This window comes from Pongo abelii, chromosome 8 (genome assembly GCF_028885655.2).
Source record: "Pongo abelii isolate AG06213 chromosome 8, NHGRI_mPonAbe1-v2.0_pri, whole genome shotgun sequence".
Classification (NCBI taxonomy): domain Eukaryota; kingdom Metazoa; phylum Chordata; class Mammalia; order Primates; family Hominidae; genus Pongo; species Pongo abelii.
Genome location: NC_071993.2, coordinates 7,438,226 through 7,454,302, shown reverse-complemented (window position 1 = coordinate 7,454,302; position 16,077 = coordinate 7,438,226). Strand labels below are relative to the sequence as shown.

Genomic DNA, 16,077 nt, shown 5'->3' with positions numbered 1-16,077 from the left:
ACTCACACCCACACAGCCACACCCACACTCACACCCACCCCACAGCCACTCACACCCACACTCACACCACCCCACAGCCACTCACACCCACACTCACACCCACCCATTCATACACTCACACCCATACACACCACCCCACAGCCACTCATACCCACACTCACACCCACCCATTCATACACTCACACCCACACTCACACCACACCACAGCCACTCACACCCACACTCACACCCACCCCACAGCCACTCACACCCACACTCACACCACCCCACAGCCACTCACACCCACACTCACACCACCCCACAGCCACTCACACCCACACTCACACCACACCACAGCCACTCACACCCACACTCACACCACCCCACAGCCACTCACACCCACTCACACCCACCCCACAGCCACTCACACCCCCACTCACACCCACCCCACAGCCACTCACACCCACACTCACACCACCCCACAGCCACTGACACCCACACTCACACCACCCCACAGCCACTCACACCCACACTCACACCCACCCCACAGCCTACTCACACCCACACTCACACCACCCCACAGCCACACACACCCATGCACACACCCGACCATCCACCCATCCACACATACACCCACACACACCCACACTCACACCCATCCATCCACCCATCCATACACTCACACCCACACTCACACCCACCCCACAGCCATACACACACTCACACCCATCCATCCACCCATCCACACATACACCCCCCACACACACTCACACCCATCTATCCACCCACCCATCCACCCATCCTTACACTCACACCCACCCCACAGCCATACATGCACACCCACACTCACACCCATCCATCACCCATCCACACATACACCCACACACACCCACACTCACACCCATCCATCCACCCATCCATACACTCACACCCACACTCACACCCATCATCCACCCATCCATACACTCACACACACACCCATCCACATACACATGCACACACACACTGACACCTATCCATCCACCCATCCACACACACACTCCCACCCATTCACATACACACCCACATTCACACCCAGCCCCCCACACACATAACCCCCCCCACACACAAAATTTTAGGGGTACAGACACAACTTAGATTCTTTGTTGTTCTTTCCTACTCTTTCCTCCCGTACCACCTCCCCTATGTCCTGTGATACATTACTACAGGGGTTCCCAATCCCCCAGCCACAGATTGGTACTGGTCTGTGGGCTGTTAGGAACTGGGCTGCACCACAGGAGGTGAGTGTCAGGCAAGGGAGCTAAGTTTCATCTGTATTTACAGCTGCTCCCCATTGCTCACATTACTGCCTGAGCTTCACCTCCTGTCAGATCAGCAGCGGCACTAGAGTCTCATAGGAGTGTGAACCCTATTGTGAACTGCATGTGCCAGGGATCTAGGATGCATGGTCCTCATGAGAATCTAATGCCTGATGATCTGTCACTATCTCCCATCACCCCCAGATGGGACTGTCTAGTTGCAGGAAAACAAGCCCAGGATTCCCACTGATTCTATATTATGGTGAGTTACAGAATTATTTCATTATATAGTACAATGTAATAATAATAGAAATAAAGTGCACAATAAATGTAGTGCGCTTGAATTGTTCTGAAACCATCCTCCCATCCCCCGTATCTGTGGAAAAATTGTCTTCTACAAAACTGGTGGCTAATTGTCTTCCACAAAACCAGTCCCTGATGCCAAAAAGGTTGGGGACCACTGTGTTACTGTCTCCCTAGCAAGTGACGACACTCAAGTGACTAAAGTTTTTCCTTGAGAAAATTATGGGATCGAAGAAAGGAAAATCAAACCTGCTTGGGTGTTTTCTCTTTTTTTTTCTTTTTTTTTAGAGACGGAGTCTCGCTCTGTCTCCCAGGCTGGAGTGCAATGGTGCGATCTTGGCTCACTGCAACCTCCGACTCCCTGGTTCAAGTGATCCTCCTGCCTCAGCCTCTCAAGTAGCTGGGACTACAGGCACCCGCCACCATGCCCAGCTAATTTTTGTATTTTTAGTAGAGATGGGGTTTCACCATGTTGGCCAGGATGGTCTCGATCTCCTGACGTCGTGATTCACCTGCCTTGGCCTCCCAAACTGCTGGGATTACAGGCGTGAGCCACTGCTCTCGGCTGGGTGTTTTCTCTTATGTTTGTTTTTTTGCCACTGTCCACCCCGAGATGCTATGAGGCTATGATTCCTTGCAGTGATGCCCCCATGAAAGGAAGACTTCAGCTGGCCTCAGTCTCATTACCAGGCTTTTTTTTTTTTTTTTTTTGTGGGAGGGCCTTTTGTTTTTGTTTTGTTTTTTTGAGACGGAGTCTTGCTCTGCACCAGGCTGCAGTGCAGTGGTGTGATCTCCGCTCACTTTAAGCTCTGCCTCCCGGGTTCACGCCGTTCTCCTGCCTCAGCCTCCGGAGTAGCTGGGATTACAGGTGCCCGCCATCACGCCTGGCTAATTTTTTGTGTTTTTAGTAGAGATGGGGTTTCACCATGTCAGCCAGCATGGTCTTGATCTCGTGACCTCGTGATCCGCCCGCCTCGGCCTCCCAAAGTGCTGGGACTACAGGGTGGTGGGGCCTTTTTCTAAGGAAAGCTCAAATCACAGTTGAGATCAATAACCAACACCCAAGTCCTGTAAATGAAATAGGCACAATATAAAATTACTCTTTCTCCCGGGAACACTGAATATGTGATTAGAATAAGCCCAGGGAGAGGAAATAGCTCAGGATCTGCAGCATCCCCAGCAGACACCATAGACAGCATCATCCCGGGGGACACCAAGAAGGAAGTGCGCTGAAATTCCAGTGCTGGGATTCCAGGCGTTGTCAGTTGCTGTGATAAAAGCAAGCAGAACAATATGCTGACACAGTGTTCAGTAGAGTCCTTGACATTCTTTTTATAGGCCTGTGACATGAAATTTCCTGATGAAGTCTACAGATAAAGCGGTGTTGCACATTTAGACAGGGTGAGCCTCAGTGGAGAGAATTATGCTGAAAATGTGAGCTTGATTCTTCTTCTTGGCATTTGGTATTAACTGGAGAACCACAGGCTCTTCTATTTGGGAAGGAAAGGAGTCAACATTTTTCTTAGAAAAATTCAGGCCTCACTCTTCACGCTGGGAACTGGTCCTGTGTGACTCAATGGTATTCCCTTTTTTCCTTAACCCTCCTTTGAATAGCTGCGGCTTCCCCTGGCTAGGTGATTTTTATGTGTGTGTGTGTGTGTGTGTGTGTGTGTGTGTGTGTGTTTCTCCTAGAGTAACTCTGGCTATTGGGTAGTTGGATGAGTCAGGAGGACCTTTGTGCCATGAGGACTGTCCCTGCCTGTGGGATGGCTCTGCAGTTGTGAGCTCAGATTCTAGGCAGGTGGCCCTGGTTCCTTTCTGAGTTGTTTGCACAGATGCTTTCAATGAATATACTCACAGTGGAACTATTTTCTAAATCTTATGATAGTATGAAATGACTATCAGTATTTACAAGAAGAAAGACTTAATGTCTTCTTTCTGTCTCTTTCCACATTAAGAAAAAAATCTAGCATCTAGGAAGGTGCTCAGTAAGCATTCACTCTGAATCTGCCAGTTCCCGGTTCCTTTATTGGTGTAGTGGGCACAGGCTTTAATATTCAGCCTTGTAAAGTCAGCCTTGTTTCAGATTGTAAAATTGTACAAACCCAAGATTTTATTCCTTAAACAAAGATGTATGGGCCGTTTGTTTATTCCATTTTTCACTCTCATGTCACACTCCAGCTTCTAGTAAGGTATAGTGAGGTATTCTTTTTATGTTTCTTACGAAATATTCTTGCCTCATAAATAGCTTTCTGTTTTCTAAAACTGGATCGCTGCTAATGAACACTGTGTTCTTATAAATTGTGAAATTTTCTTCGTAGCTTTTCCTAGTCGGTTTTCGTGACATCATGGGGAAATACTTCCCACTGGGTCATTTACATGGAGGGAGATTGTCAGAATTTCCTTGATAAAATGTTTATGGGTTTAAGAGGTTTATGAATCAGCTATAAATATTTGCTCTGGGTTTATGAGACCTCTCCCAATAAACATTTTGTGTGTTTTTCTATTGCTCATTGAAATGTCTTTGGAGAATCAGCTCCTTGGAGCATGTAGGCCTGGGGCAGGGTTGTACATGACCCATTTTAAAAGGCTGTATTGTGAATAACCCTAAATATTGTGCTTGACTTTGTTATAACGCACAGTTCAAGTCATCAGTGCTGGGCATGAAGGTTTGAGTTTTTTTATTATTTATTTATTTATTTATTTTGAAAACTATGCTTTTTACTTTTTTTTTCCTTGAAATTTCCATCTATTTTTATTTATTTTTTTTTATTATACTTTAAGTTTTAGGGTACTTGTGCACAGTGTGCAGGTTAGTTACATACGTATACATGTGCCATGCTGGTGTGCTGCACCCATTAACTCTCCATTTAGCATTAGGTATATCTCCTAATGCTATCCCTTCCCCCTCCCCCCACCCCACAACCGTCCTCACAGTGTGATGTTCCCCCTTCCTGTGTCCATGTGTTCTCATTGTTCAATTCCCATCTATGAGTGAGAACATGCGGTGTTTGGTTTTTTGTCCTTGCGATAGTTTACTGAGAATGATGATTTCCAATTTCATCCATGTCCCTACAAAGGACACGAACTCATCATTTTTTATGGCTGCATAGTATTCCATGGTGTATATGTGCCATATTTTCTTAATCCAGTCTATCATTGTTGGACATTTGGGTTGGTTCCAAGTCTTTGCTATTGTGAAAAGTGCCGCAGTAAATATACGTGTGCATGTGTCTTTATAACAGCATGATTTATATACCTTTGGGTATATACCCAGTAATGTATTTTTTTAAATCCCATTCTGAGTCTGACTTTTGGTTACCTTTTTAAGTGTTTTCTTTAGACCAGCAGAGAGTGACAGAGCTTACTATTCTACTGATTCCTGCAGGGGAGACACAGTGGCACCCTCTGACCTCCCGGTTAACTTGACTGAATGAAACCGTGTGTGCTGAAGTCTGTAGAACCCTGTATATTGGTAAATGTAGTTGTAATGAATTAAAATTTGACGGAAGCGAAACTTTTGGAAAAATTCTAATAGCATAGATTAGAATTGTATGGAGAATAAAGAACCGTAACCAGCAGTCTCCGTGTCAAGGCTGAAAATTGGAGGCTCTGGTCTCCCCGATCTGAAGTGATGGAATTATCGAATCTTTGTGGGTAATGGGATGGGTTCACTAAAGCCTCTCATCCCAGGTGCTGGTGACTGCAGGTAGTTTCTGAGGTTCTGCCTCAATGTGCATGTTTCCTTTTTTTTGTTTTGTTTTGTTGAGATGGAGTGTCGCTCTGTGACCCAGGCTAGAGTGCAGTGGCACAATCTTGGCTCACTGCAGCCTCCACCTCCTGGGTTCAAGTGATTCTCCTGCCCCAGCCTCCTGAGTAGCTGAGATTATAGGTGTGTGCCACCACCCCTGGCTAATTGGTGTATTTTTAGTAGAGACGGGTTTCACCGTGTTCGCCAGGCTGGTCTTGAACTCTTGACCTCAAGTGATCCACCTTCCTTGCCCTCCCAAAATGCCGGGATTACAGGATGAACCACTGCGCCCAGCATCGATTTGCATGTTTCTGATTTGCAGGAATGAGTCACCCAGGACAACTTGTCCCGTTTTTCAGCAGCTGTCATTCTCGGAGAATGACAGGCAGAACCTCGTGCCTCCTTCGGCCCAGGACTGAGTTTCATGCCGATGTCTTCTTCCCAGGTTCTCTTCTTCTTCCTCACACACAGGTTCTGGGAGCTCAGTCCACTCTTCTCCTCTCCGCAGGTGGCCACAGCTTCCTGTATCTTCCCTTTTCCTGCTTTTTTGGCCGTAGACTGTTTCAGGGTTCACCAACATGGAGAGACAGACTCATCACTTTGAAACCTCCCTAGGATTCTGCAGGAGACACGGGTGGTGGCAGTGGTGGTTTCTGGTGCATGATACAGGTGGGAGAAGGAGGGGAAAGTACTTCATAAGAGCTTCAGCTTTGGACTCCTGACCCTGACGCTGGACAACAGTGGCTCAGGGTGACTCCCTGTCCTTTCTGAGCTCTCAAGATTGACCCTGTGAGTATGCATCCATCGTGGTTCTTGGGAGGATTGTGAGGTGATACCTGTAAACCACTGTTTCAGTCTGTTTTGTGTTCCTGTAACAGAATACCTGAGTCTGCATAGTTTATAAAGAAAAGGTTTATTCAACTCCCGATTCTGGTGGCTGTGAAGTCTAAGACGGGCAGCTGCATCTGGTGAGGGCCTCAGGCTGTTTCCGCTCTTGGCAGAAAGAGGAAGGGGAGCAGGTGTGTGCAGAAAGATCACATGGAAAGAGGAAGCAAGAGAGTAACCAAGGAAGCCAGGGTCTTAACAACCCACTCTCGAGGGAACTCATCCATTCCTTCGAGAGCCAGAACTCACCGCTGAGGGAGGACATTAACCTATTCATGAGGGATCTGCCCCCACGACCCAGATACCCCTTGCTAGACCTCAGCTCCCAGCACTGCCACATTGGGAATCAGATTGCAACATGACTTTTGGTGGGGACAGATCACATTCAAATCATAGCAAGCCTTGTAGCAGAGAGGTGACACTCGAACACAGCAGAGCTCTTAGGATGTTCCCGGGAGGGTGGTGGCTGCTTTGTAGAGCTGGAAGTTACTGACACAGGCTAGGGCAGGCAGGGGGCTGCAGGAGGTTCTGGTTCAAGCTGAGGCCAGACAAGGCGGATGGAAAGAAGCTCTGGACTTTCTCTGCAGCAAGTTTGCTATCCTTCGATACTGCATCAGGATGTTGGGGCAGAGCAATAGTGCTGAGCTGACACCTCTGACTAGTGCATCGGAAAGCAAATTTGGTAAGAGGTGCCCAGTGCCATTGGGAGGCAGAGGATTGTCAGCAGAGCCATCAGGTGCCACCCTGAAGTGTTTTCCAGGAGACGACTGCTTTCTCTCTAGTTCACTTCACTGTGTCTGTGAAACTCTAAACTTCTTGGTGTCATCCATTCTTCACTGGAGGCTGCAGGACCTGTTGACTTTTTTTTTCAGGAAGTGCATTTCTGTTTGAAGGGCTTCAGTCTCTGTGTGGGACCGAATGTTAGAGCACCACCAGGGAAAGGTTTTCTCTCCTGATGGCGTTTTCTTTTTCTTTTTTGGATGCTTGACTGTAAGTCACTTCATTGAAGCAGAAGTTGAGGAGGCCATTCTAAGCAACTTGGGCTTAGAAGGCAAAATTTAAAATAGCCTTTCAATTCAGCTCTTCTGACTTTACAAAAATGATCCTCTTCCCTCAATTTCTGAGAGTACACAAAGTATTAAGAGAGACTTACTTTTCCTACTTATAATTTAAAAATTTTAAGAAGGTCGGGCGTGGTGGCTCATGCCTGTAATCCCAGCACTTTGGGAGGCTGAGGAGGGATGATCATCTGAGGTCGGGAATTCGAGACCAGTCTGCCCAACATGGCGAAACCCCATCTCTACTAAAATTAGCCGGGCGTGGTGGTGCAAGCCTGTAATCCCAGCTACTCGGGAGGCTGAGGCAGGAGAATCACTTGAACCTGGGGGGTGGAGGTTGCAGTGAGCCGAGATCACGCCACTGCACTCCAGCCTGGATGACAGAGCAAGACTCCATCTCAAAAAAATAAATAAATAAAAATAAATAAATAATAAAAAATAAAAAAAAAATTAAAAATTTCAAGTAGACAAAAAGTAGTGATAGTCTCCAAAAGAAGGCATTCTTATTTGGCCCCATGACCCCTGGCCCATCTGATAGGATTGGATATCAGTTCTGCACCAGCCACAAGATGGAAAGCAGTATTTACTCTTGGCCAGTGACACAGGCTCTTGTTTCTAGAAGATAAATGGGTTGAACATCAGCATCCATTGGACATTATTGCAGGAAGATAATCTAAACTTTTGAAACTCTTGTGTGCATTTTGGACAGCTCTTTCTGTTGTATGTTCTTATCATGGCCTTGCCAATTGGTTCAAATAATGTTTACAGCTTATTATTTCCATTTAAAATGATGCCATCACATTTATGCCATGTATATGTTGAAATGCATTATTTGATGATTTTTGACTATACAAGTTTTATCTTATATGTAGCCTTAAATGTTTGGGGAATTGCTTGATTTCCTTCAAGCCTGGGAGTGTGGATTTGTGAAATTCAGATAGTTATGATTTTGGCCGGGCATGGTGGCTCATGTCTGTAATCCCAGCACTTTGGGAGGCCGAGGCAGGTGGATCACCTGAGGTCGGGAGTTTGACACCAGCCTGGCCAACATGTAGTGAAACCCTGTGTCTACTAAAAAATACAAAAATTAGTTGGGCGTGGTGGTGCATGCCTTTAGTCCCAGCTACTTAGGAAGCTGAGGCAGGAGAATTGCTTGAACCCAGGAGGTGGAGGTTGTAGTGAGCCGAGATTGCACCACTGCACTCCAGCCTGGGTGACAGAGCAAGACTCTGTCTCTCAAAAAAACAAAACAAAACAAAAAACAAAAAACAAAACCCACAAATAGTTACGATTTTAAGAGCCATGTTGTGCATTTGATTGTATTTCTGTTTATTCCTTGTGATTGGAGAAACACACACTCTGTTGGTTTCTGCCAGAGTGTCAGGCCCCAACAGCTCTGTCCCGGCAGTAGGTAGGATTTGGGAGCCCTGGACTGGCCAGGCATCGGGAGTGTCGGGCAGCTGGTTGGTTTGTGTTGTTGACTGGCTGGGTGGCCCCACACACTCGAGCAATTCTTTTGGGCCTCATTTTCTCTTTTTCCCCTTAAAATGATGCCAGAGTCAGTGCTTTATCTTTATAACAAGTAGTGCTGTTCTCCATATACATCACAGCCTACATCACAGCCCTTACTCAGCGCACTATGGGTTCCTTCGCCTTGTCCTCCAACCTCCCTGCAGGCTGGGATGTCTACTGCAGCTAATTTCAAACTAATACACGAACATGTAGCAAATATGTGTTGGAACACGTCTCATGTTATTTACCCCAGAGAACCCAGTGTTACTCTTGATTTCATCAGTGCAGTCAAAGTGGAATGTCCCGTGTTTTCCTTTCTTTAGTCAACACCTCTAAAATCAGCAGACTGAAGCTTTGCAAAAAATTCAGCAATATCCTTCTAAACTGTGGAAATAGCTTGTGTCTTGCATGAAGGATTTTCTGGTCTCAGTTGCAGGCCAGCACCTTTCTGTCCTCCACTCCAGTATTGATATTCTGTTCTTTTGTTTTTCAACAGAAGAAGGCTCAAGCTTGGAGGAAACTGGCTTTAACTGGGGAGAATATTTGGAAGAGACAGGAGCAAGTGCCGCTCCCCACACATCATTCAAACACGTATGTAAAGCAGCTTGTGTCTTCTTCTCTGTGTCTAGAAAGTGGGAAGGGAAGGAATCTGTAGGGAGAAGCCAGAGAACCCAATGGAAGAAGGGCAGTGGAAAGAGGGAAATTCGTGGCCAGGCATGATGGCTCATACCTGTAATCCAAGCACTTTGGGAGGCTGAGGCTGAGACTGGCAAATCACTTGAGTTGAGGAGTTCGAGACCAGCCTGAGCAACATGGCAAAATCCCATCCCTACAAAAAATATAAAAATTAGCTGGGTGTGGTGGTGCACGCCTGTAGTCCCAGCTACTTGGGGGGCTGAGGTGGAAGGGTCACTTGAGCCCAGGAGGTGGAGACTGCAGTGAGCCAAGATTGCACCACTGCACTTCAGCGTGGGTGACAGAGTCAGACCCTGTTTCAAACAAAAAGGCAAGAGGGAAATTCAGCCAAGATTTCTTAGGAAGAAGGAGGAGATCTGGAATGTAGCTTGGTTTCCCTGGATAGCTGCAGGGAATATACACCACAGGTAAGGTCAGCTTGAGTAAGTAAAGAGCTGGAAAACTAAACCAGTAGGTGTAATGTATTCTTAGCAGGTGTAATGGCTAAATGTTTTCAGCCTCAATTAATATTTTGATTTTGAAAAAGCTCATAAAAGATTTCCAGCCATTTATTGGCAGATGAGTCAGATTAGAAGAACTAACCATAAATATGATGAAAACATTTGGATCCAACCAAAAAAACCATTCTCATTAATAATATTTCTTTGGATGATGCAAATAGCATGTCCAGCACTGGGCAAGTCCCAGAAAATTTTAAAAAGTCAGTTTTTATCAGGTTTTTGCTTTGGTGTAAGATACTGGTAATATATAATATCATTAGCAGGGAAAAGACTAACTCACCTGGGTCCTAAGAAGTTGGGTCCTGGAAATTTAGTCTTTAATTTTTGTTTTAATAGAAATAGAAATGGAGATTTAACTCTGAGAAACATTTTTCACTTTGTCCATGCAGGGCAAAGATTCAGCCTGAGTTTCATTAATAAATCGGGGCACTTTCTTAACCTGTTCTTCCTTTTGGCTCCTTGGCTGAATGAGGAAGACAGAACTTTGATTCCTTATTTTTATTTATTTATTTTCTGTTAGCCAAGTCTTGCCATGTTGCCTGGGTTGGCCTCGAGCTCCGGGCTCAAGCTATCCTCCTACTTCAGCCTCTCGAGTAGCTGAGATTGCAGGCATGCACCACCATGCCTGATTTGATTCCTTATTTTAATACAACATTTTATTCTTTTTAGAGGTGAAGTGTTCTTTCTAAAAGGAATTTAAGATTTTTATTAAATTTCTGTGACCCTGAAAAGGTAGATCATGTTTCCATTTCTCTTTATACTCATCATGCTATATTTACTAGTTTATTATGAATGTGATTGTGGCTGGTTAGTAAAACCAAGAGCTAAATATTAAAACATAGCAAAGCTTTCAAGCATATGATGTGGTTATGGTCCTGCAAAAGCCATTGTAACATTTACATCTGAAGATGCTGAGATGATTTGGCAGTTGCCTTAGGCAGTTTAGGAAAGAGACATTGATCACAATTTTTCCTTCCTTTCTGTACTGAGAAGTTACCAATTTCTCTCTGTATGGAGTCACTCCCATTTTCTTTGATTCAGTCAATCCTCCCACCTCCCTTTTAATCACAATATAGTGTCCTGGGGGCCAGAGCTGGAGGCTGTCCTTCAGGATGCAGAAGTCCCCAGGTCTGTATGCCAGGTTTAAAGGAAAGGTAGCCTCAGACCCATGCAAGTGTGATTGATAAATCTGTCATCTCCTTTAAGCAGTGGCCACTTGTGGACAGCTGATACGTCAGCTTTGCGATGTTAAGACCCACCAGGCTGGAAAGCTTTTTCTGGGGGTGAGGGCTGGTAGATATCAATAGACTATAACCCTTAGTTAAAAAACAAATCCATTTTCTAGGGCTTTGTTGTTCATGGACTAGCCACTATCATGTGGTCCTTGTGAGTCCTTGAAAAGCGTGTAGTCCACATTGAGATGTGCTGTGAGTGTAGAATACACACGAGGTTTTAGAGACTTTATTCAAAAAGAAGAAAGTTGATCATTTCATTAATGTTTTTTATACTGATTACATGTTGAGGTGATTATGTTTTGGATATATTGGGTTAAAATATATTGTTAGAATTAAATTTATTCTTTTTTGTTCTTAACGTGGCTGGCTGCAAATGTAAAGTGTAGCATTACATTTGTGGCTTCCATAGTATATTACTTAGATAAATACATGCCTGTTTTAGAGCAACAGGAATATTGTTTGTAAGTGCCATATTTTTTAGTGGTTTTTGTCATCTTCTGGATGTATTGTGTCTAGTGTAGTAATGAGTTTTCTCTATTTCTGTTTCCTTAAGGTTGAAATCAGCATTCAGAGCAACTTCCAGCCAGGAATGAAACTGGAAGTGGCTAACAAGAACAACCCGGACACGTACTGGGTGGCCACGATCATTACCACGTGCGGGCAGCTGCTGCTTCTGCGCTACTGCGGTTACGGGGAGGACCGCAGGGCCGACTTCTGGTGTGACGTAGTCATAGCGGATTTGCACCCTGTGGGGTGGTGCACACAAAACAACAAGGTGTTGATGCCGCCGGACGGTAAGCCCCTGTTTCAACGGCTTCGATTTACAGGCCGCCATCCTTCATGACGCCTGTAGTTTTGCAAGGAGCAGAGAGAACCTTGCGTAGAATCCCTAATGGTCTTAGTGCAAAGGTCTCACAGTTCTTTCAGAGTGGTTTCTCAGGTTTCCTTAGCTGGAGGGAGATCGGTACATTTTCAGATGTCAGAGCTGGTGCTGACAATGGAGCCAAACTTGGCTTTTCGGAACTGAAAGTATGCCTAATCCTTAAATTACTTTTGGAAGGCTGAAAGGACATCAGAAATTGAGGTCTTGTGTTTGGTGATTGGCCATGTTGCTTTTCTTCTGCTTTAGCAAGTCGACATTTTGAACAGTAACAGAGCATCTTAAGCAGGCTTCTCTAATAACTTTTCATCTGTCTTGTTGGGAGGCTGTCAGGGTGTCAAGCTTTTAGAAAACCATACAGCACATATACCCTAAAACTTAAAGTATAATTAAAAAAAAAAGAAAGAAAACCATACAGATGAGAGAAATGACATTGGTGTCAAGGGAGTGATCAAAGCCCATATAGATATGATCAATTTAGTTGCTACAAAGCCACTTTTCTCTCCGGGGGCAGCTTTACCCCCCAGGGGACACCTGGCAATGTCTGGAGGCATTTTTGGTTGGGGCCATGGGAATTGCTACTGCCATTTAGTGGGCGGAGGCCAGCAATGATGCTAAACCCCTGCAATGCACAGGACAGCCCCATAACCAATAATTACCAGGCTCAGCCTGCCAGCAGTGCTGAGGGGGTGAGAGCCTGCTGGCAAAGAATGGGCTGGACATGATAAATGCATTGAAGGAATTCATCTGATCCCCTAAGTGAGAAAACTGAGGGCAGCCAAATACGTGAATCTCGACACCCCACTCTCTATGTTTTATTGTATGATAATGGCAGCAGCGATACTTGCAGGCTCTTGATGCCGCCTTGCAAATGTGTGTGGTGTCCTCTTCGTAGCTAGCTGCCTATTTTCATCTTGAAGTGACGTGTAAACTTGGAGAGGTGAAATCCCCAGGTTCATTCTGTCTGTGGTATTAGCAGTTGCCTTACTTAGCCTTTCACAGTACCGGAGCTCTATCTTTTTTTTTTTTTTTTTGGTTATGATATATTGTTTTTCTGATTATTTGGAATAGCCTGTGGTTTTTTAACTACTTTTTGTTAGGTGTAATTGATAGCCTGCTAAGAAGGGGGTCATAAAATGGCTGGAGTTAAGAGTTGCATTTATGTGACATTTGTCAGGATCGAACCCATTGCCATGGCGTTAGCTGACATTTTGACCCTTTATTGTCTCCAAAGAAAGAGAAAAAGGGTCTTCTTTCTTTCTTTCCTGCATTGGGTCTTTGCACCCGCTCTTTCCTATGCTGAGAACCTCCTTCCTTTCCGGGTCCTGCTCCTCCTCCAGCTGTCAGCATAGCTCCCTCTTCCACCTGCATCAAGGTTGACACTGTCTGTGCTCATAGGCCAGGTCACGCCCTATCTGCACCACGTGGCTGCCTGCACCTTCAGTGTTCATCACGGTTGCGGTTGTACTGTCTTTTCTTTTTTAGGATCTAATTTACATGCCATAAAATTCACCACTTTAAAGTGTACAGTTCAGTGATTTTTTAGTATATTCACAAGGTTGTGCAACCATTATTACTATCTAATTACAGAACTTTTTTTTTATCACCTCCAAAGTCACTCCCCATTCTCTCCCTCCCCAGAAAACCCTTGGCAAACACTAATGCACTTTCTGTTTCTGTAGATTTTCCTATTCTGGGCATTTTACATGCATGGAATCCTATGCTGTGTGGCCTTTTGTGTTTGGCTTATTCTCTTAAGCATAGTGTCCTCAGGGCTCATCCCCATGGTAGCTTGTGTCAGAATTTCTTTCCTTTTTAAGGCTGAATCATATTCTCTGGCATGGATTGATCATATTTTGTTCTCCCTTCATCAGTGGGTGGACATTTAGATGCAGCTGTACTTCCACTTGGGTGGTTCTTTGAACGGAGTACACTTTATCCCCCCAGACAGTAAGCTGTGTGGTGTGAACCCACTCATCTGTGTACACCAGCTCTAGCACGTGCTGCCTGTGCTTGAGGAATTCTCAGTAAAGGTTCACTGAGTAATTGAGTGATGTACTGAAGAAGGTGAAAGTGGTGCTTACATGGTAGTCTGAAACAGCAAGGAAAAGAATAGTCGTTGTTACGAAGGGAGGAAGCACATGCGCTCTCCTTCACCTTTCCTCCTTGAGCTGCCAGTATTGCTGTGTGCACCTTCTCTCTGGACGTGCGAGCCTGGATTTCCAGCCTCTCTATTCAGGTGAGTGCTGGAGAATGGCTGTTATTAAGTCAGGTTTTATTTTTAGTTCCCACTCCAGCTCTGCATAAGCACATCGTAGGGTCAGGAGGCATACTGTACCTGGGAGGCACAGTGCACGCTCATGCTTTTGGTAATATCTGATTCACTCAGCCCCAGACCCAGCCTAAACGGGTCCTGAGTGACATTGTTAGATCTGCCTTTGAATTAAAACTTCCACTGAGGCGAGAAGCTGTGGTGTAACGTTTGATTAATTTACCTATGATTTCTGATCCGTTGTGAAATAAATCAGCCTTGATGGATGAATTGTACTGATGGAATATTGAGGAAATATCAGGTCTAGTTAGAGATTTAGAGACCTTCCCCCTATCCACAACTCTGCACGCAGGTGCCACACATTTATGCCCCTGCACACTCAGGGGAGGTGCGTTCATGCCGGGGGGCATGTACACGCTTGGGGGCACCAAGAGAAGGGCACACAGAGGGGGCACATAGAGTGGGTGGGAGCCTCAGGCCCCATCCTTGTTGCCAATGGTTTTACCATCACATTCTTGACTCATTCTTCAAGTTTAACACTTGAGTCTTGAAAGGCCCTTGGAAAGGATGTAAGATGGTTTCACTTTGTAATAGCTTCTCTAGTGAATAGTTTTAGAGACAAGTTCTGGGGTCTTGAATCTGAATACTCTAAGAGCTAATGGGTTCATTTGGTAAAAATGTATGTTGTTGCTTGAGAAAGAGGGCAGAGTTTATTAATCAATTCTTCTCCCTCAGAAGACAAATGCGGCAGCAGTCACACTCTCAGAAACACCATCAAATTTGTATCCTACTGACTTTGCCACAGTCACACTTAAAATGACAAGTTCAAAAAGAAAAATGAGAAAACCCTGGAAAAAGGGAAACCATAAATGTGTTGGAAATATTTAAAGTCTTTTCAATTGTTAACAGCTTATGCTAATTTGAGGAATTCTTCAGTGATTTTTTTAAAGAACTCAAAAACATTTAGTAGGTAATCAATACGACTTGGAAATCTTTAATACAGAGAGCAGAGTGAGGAAATAGCAGGTTCATGGGGCAAGAAGTTTTATTGACCGCTGTAGGACAGAATAATTATTGCTTTGTAGCCAGAGGCGGCAGTTGTTCCGGAGGGAATAGTTGAATCTATTTTTTGAACAAGGACTCTTGTTCGTGTGGTTTTTTTTCTGTCTTAGAGACCTGATATCATTGTAAATTCTGCAACCGTACCTGGTCGATCTTTGCTGTGGTTAAACTTGAAAGACACTGCAGAATATGAACAGGAGTTATAGCGATCCAGGGTGTATGATGTTTCTGTTTGGGAGCCTTCTTGGTGAGAGGGAGATTTTCTTACTGATTCCAGGAGTCACAGTGGTATAAAGGGAGGGGCCTGTGGTTGCAGCCCAAGATCTGAGTTCTTATCTTGCCTTTGCCATTAACTTAGCTCCATGGGTGAGTCCCGTTCTTGGGGTTCTCATCTTTGCATGAGGGGTGTATTAGTCTGTTCTCACACTGCTAATAAAGACATACCTGAGACTGGTAATTTATAAAGAAAAAGAGGTTTAGGCAGGGTGCCGTGGCTCACGCCTGTGATCCCAGCACTTTGGGAGGCCGAGGCGGGCAGATCACGAGGTCAGGCCTTTGAGACAAGCCTGGCCAACATGGTGAAACTCCGTCTCTACTAAAAATACAAAATTAGCTGGGCATGGTGGTGCGTGCCTGTAATCCCAGC

General features: G+C 45.0%; 1 protein-coding gene across 7 annotated transcripts in view; it reads left to right on the top strand.

Moving 5' to 3' along the window:
- SFMBT2 (Scm like with four mbt domains 2) overlaps positions 1-16,077 on the top strand; it is a 249,971-nt gene that overhangs the window by 33,123 nt on the left and 200,771 nt on the right. For 6 of the 7 annotated variants that reach the window (XR_008510264.2, XM_054521895.2, XM_054521890.2 and 3 more), the window contains 2 exons: positions 9,283-9,377; positions 11,771-12,011. Coding sequence is in view for 6 of the 7 variants with exons in the window: in XM_054521890.2 (XP_054377865.1) it covers positions 9,283-9,377; positions 11,771-12,011 (336 nt within the window). In the remaining variant the exon portion in view is untranslated. Of the gene's footprint in view, positions 1-5,414; positions 6,121-9,282; positions 9,378-11,770; positions 12,012-16,077 lie in introns of those variants that run through there. The other variant, XM_054521894.2, reaches the window with a different exon arrangement.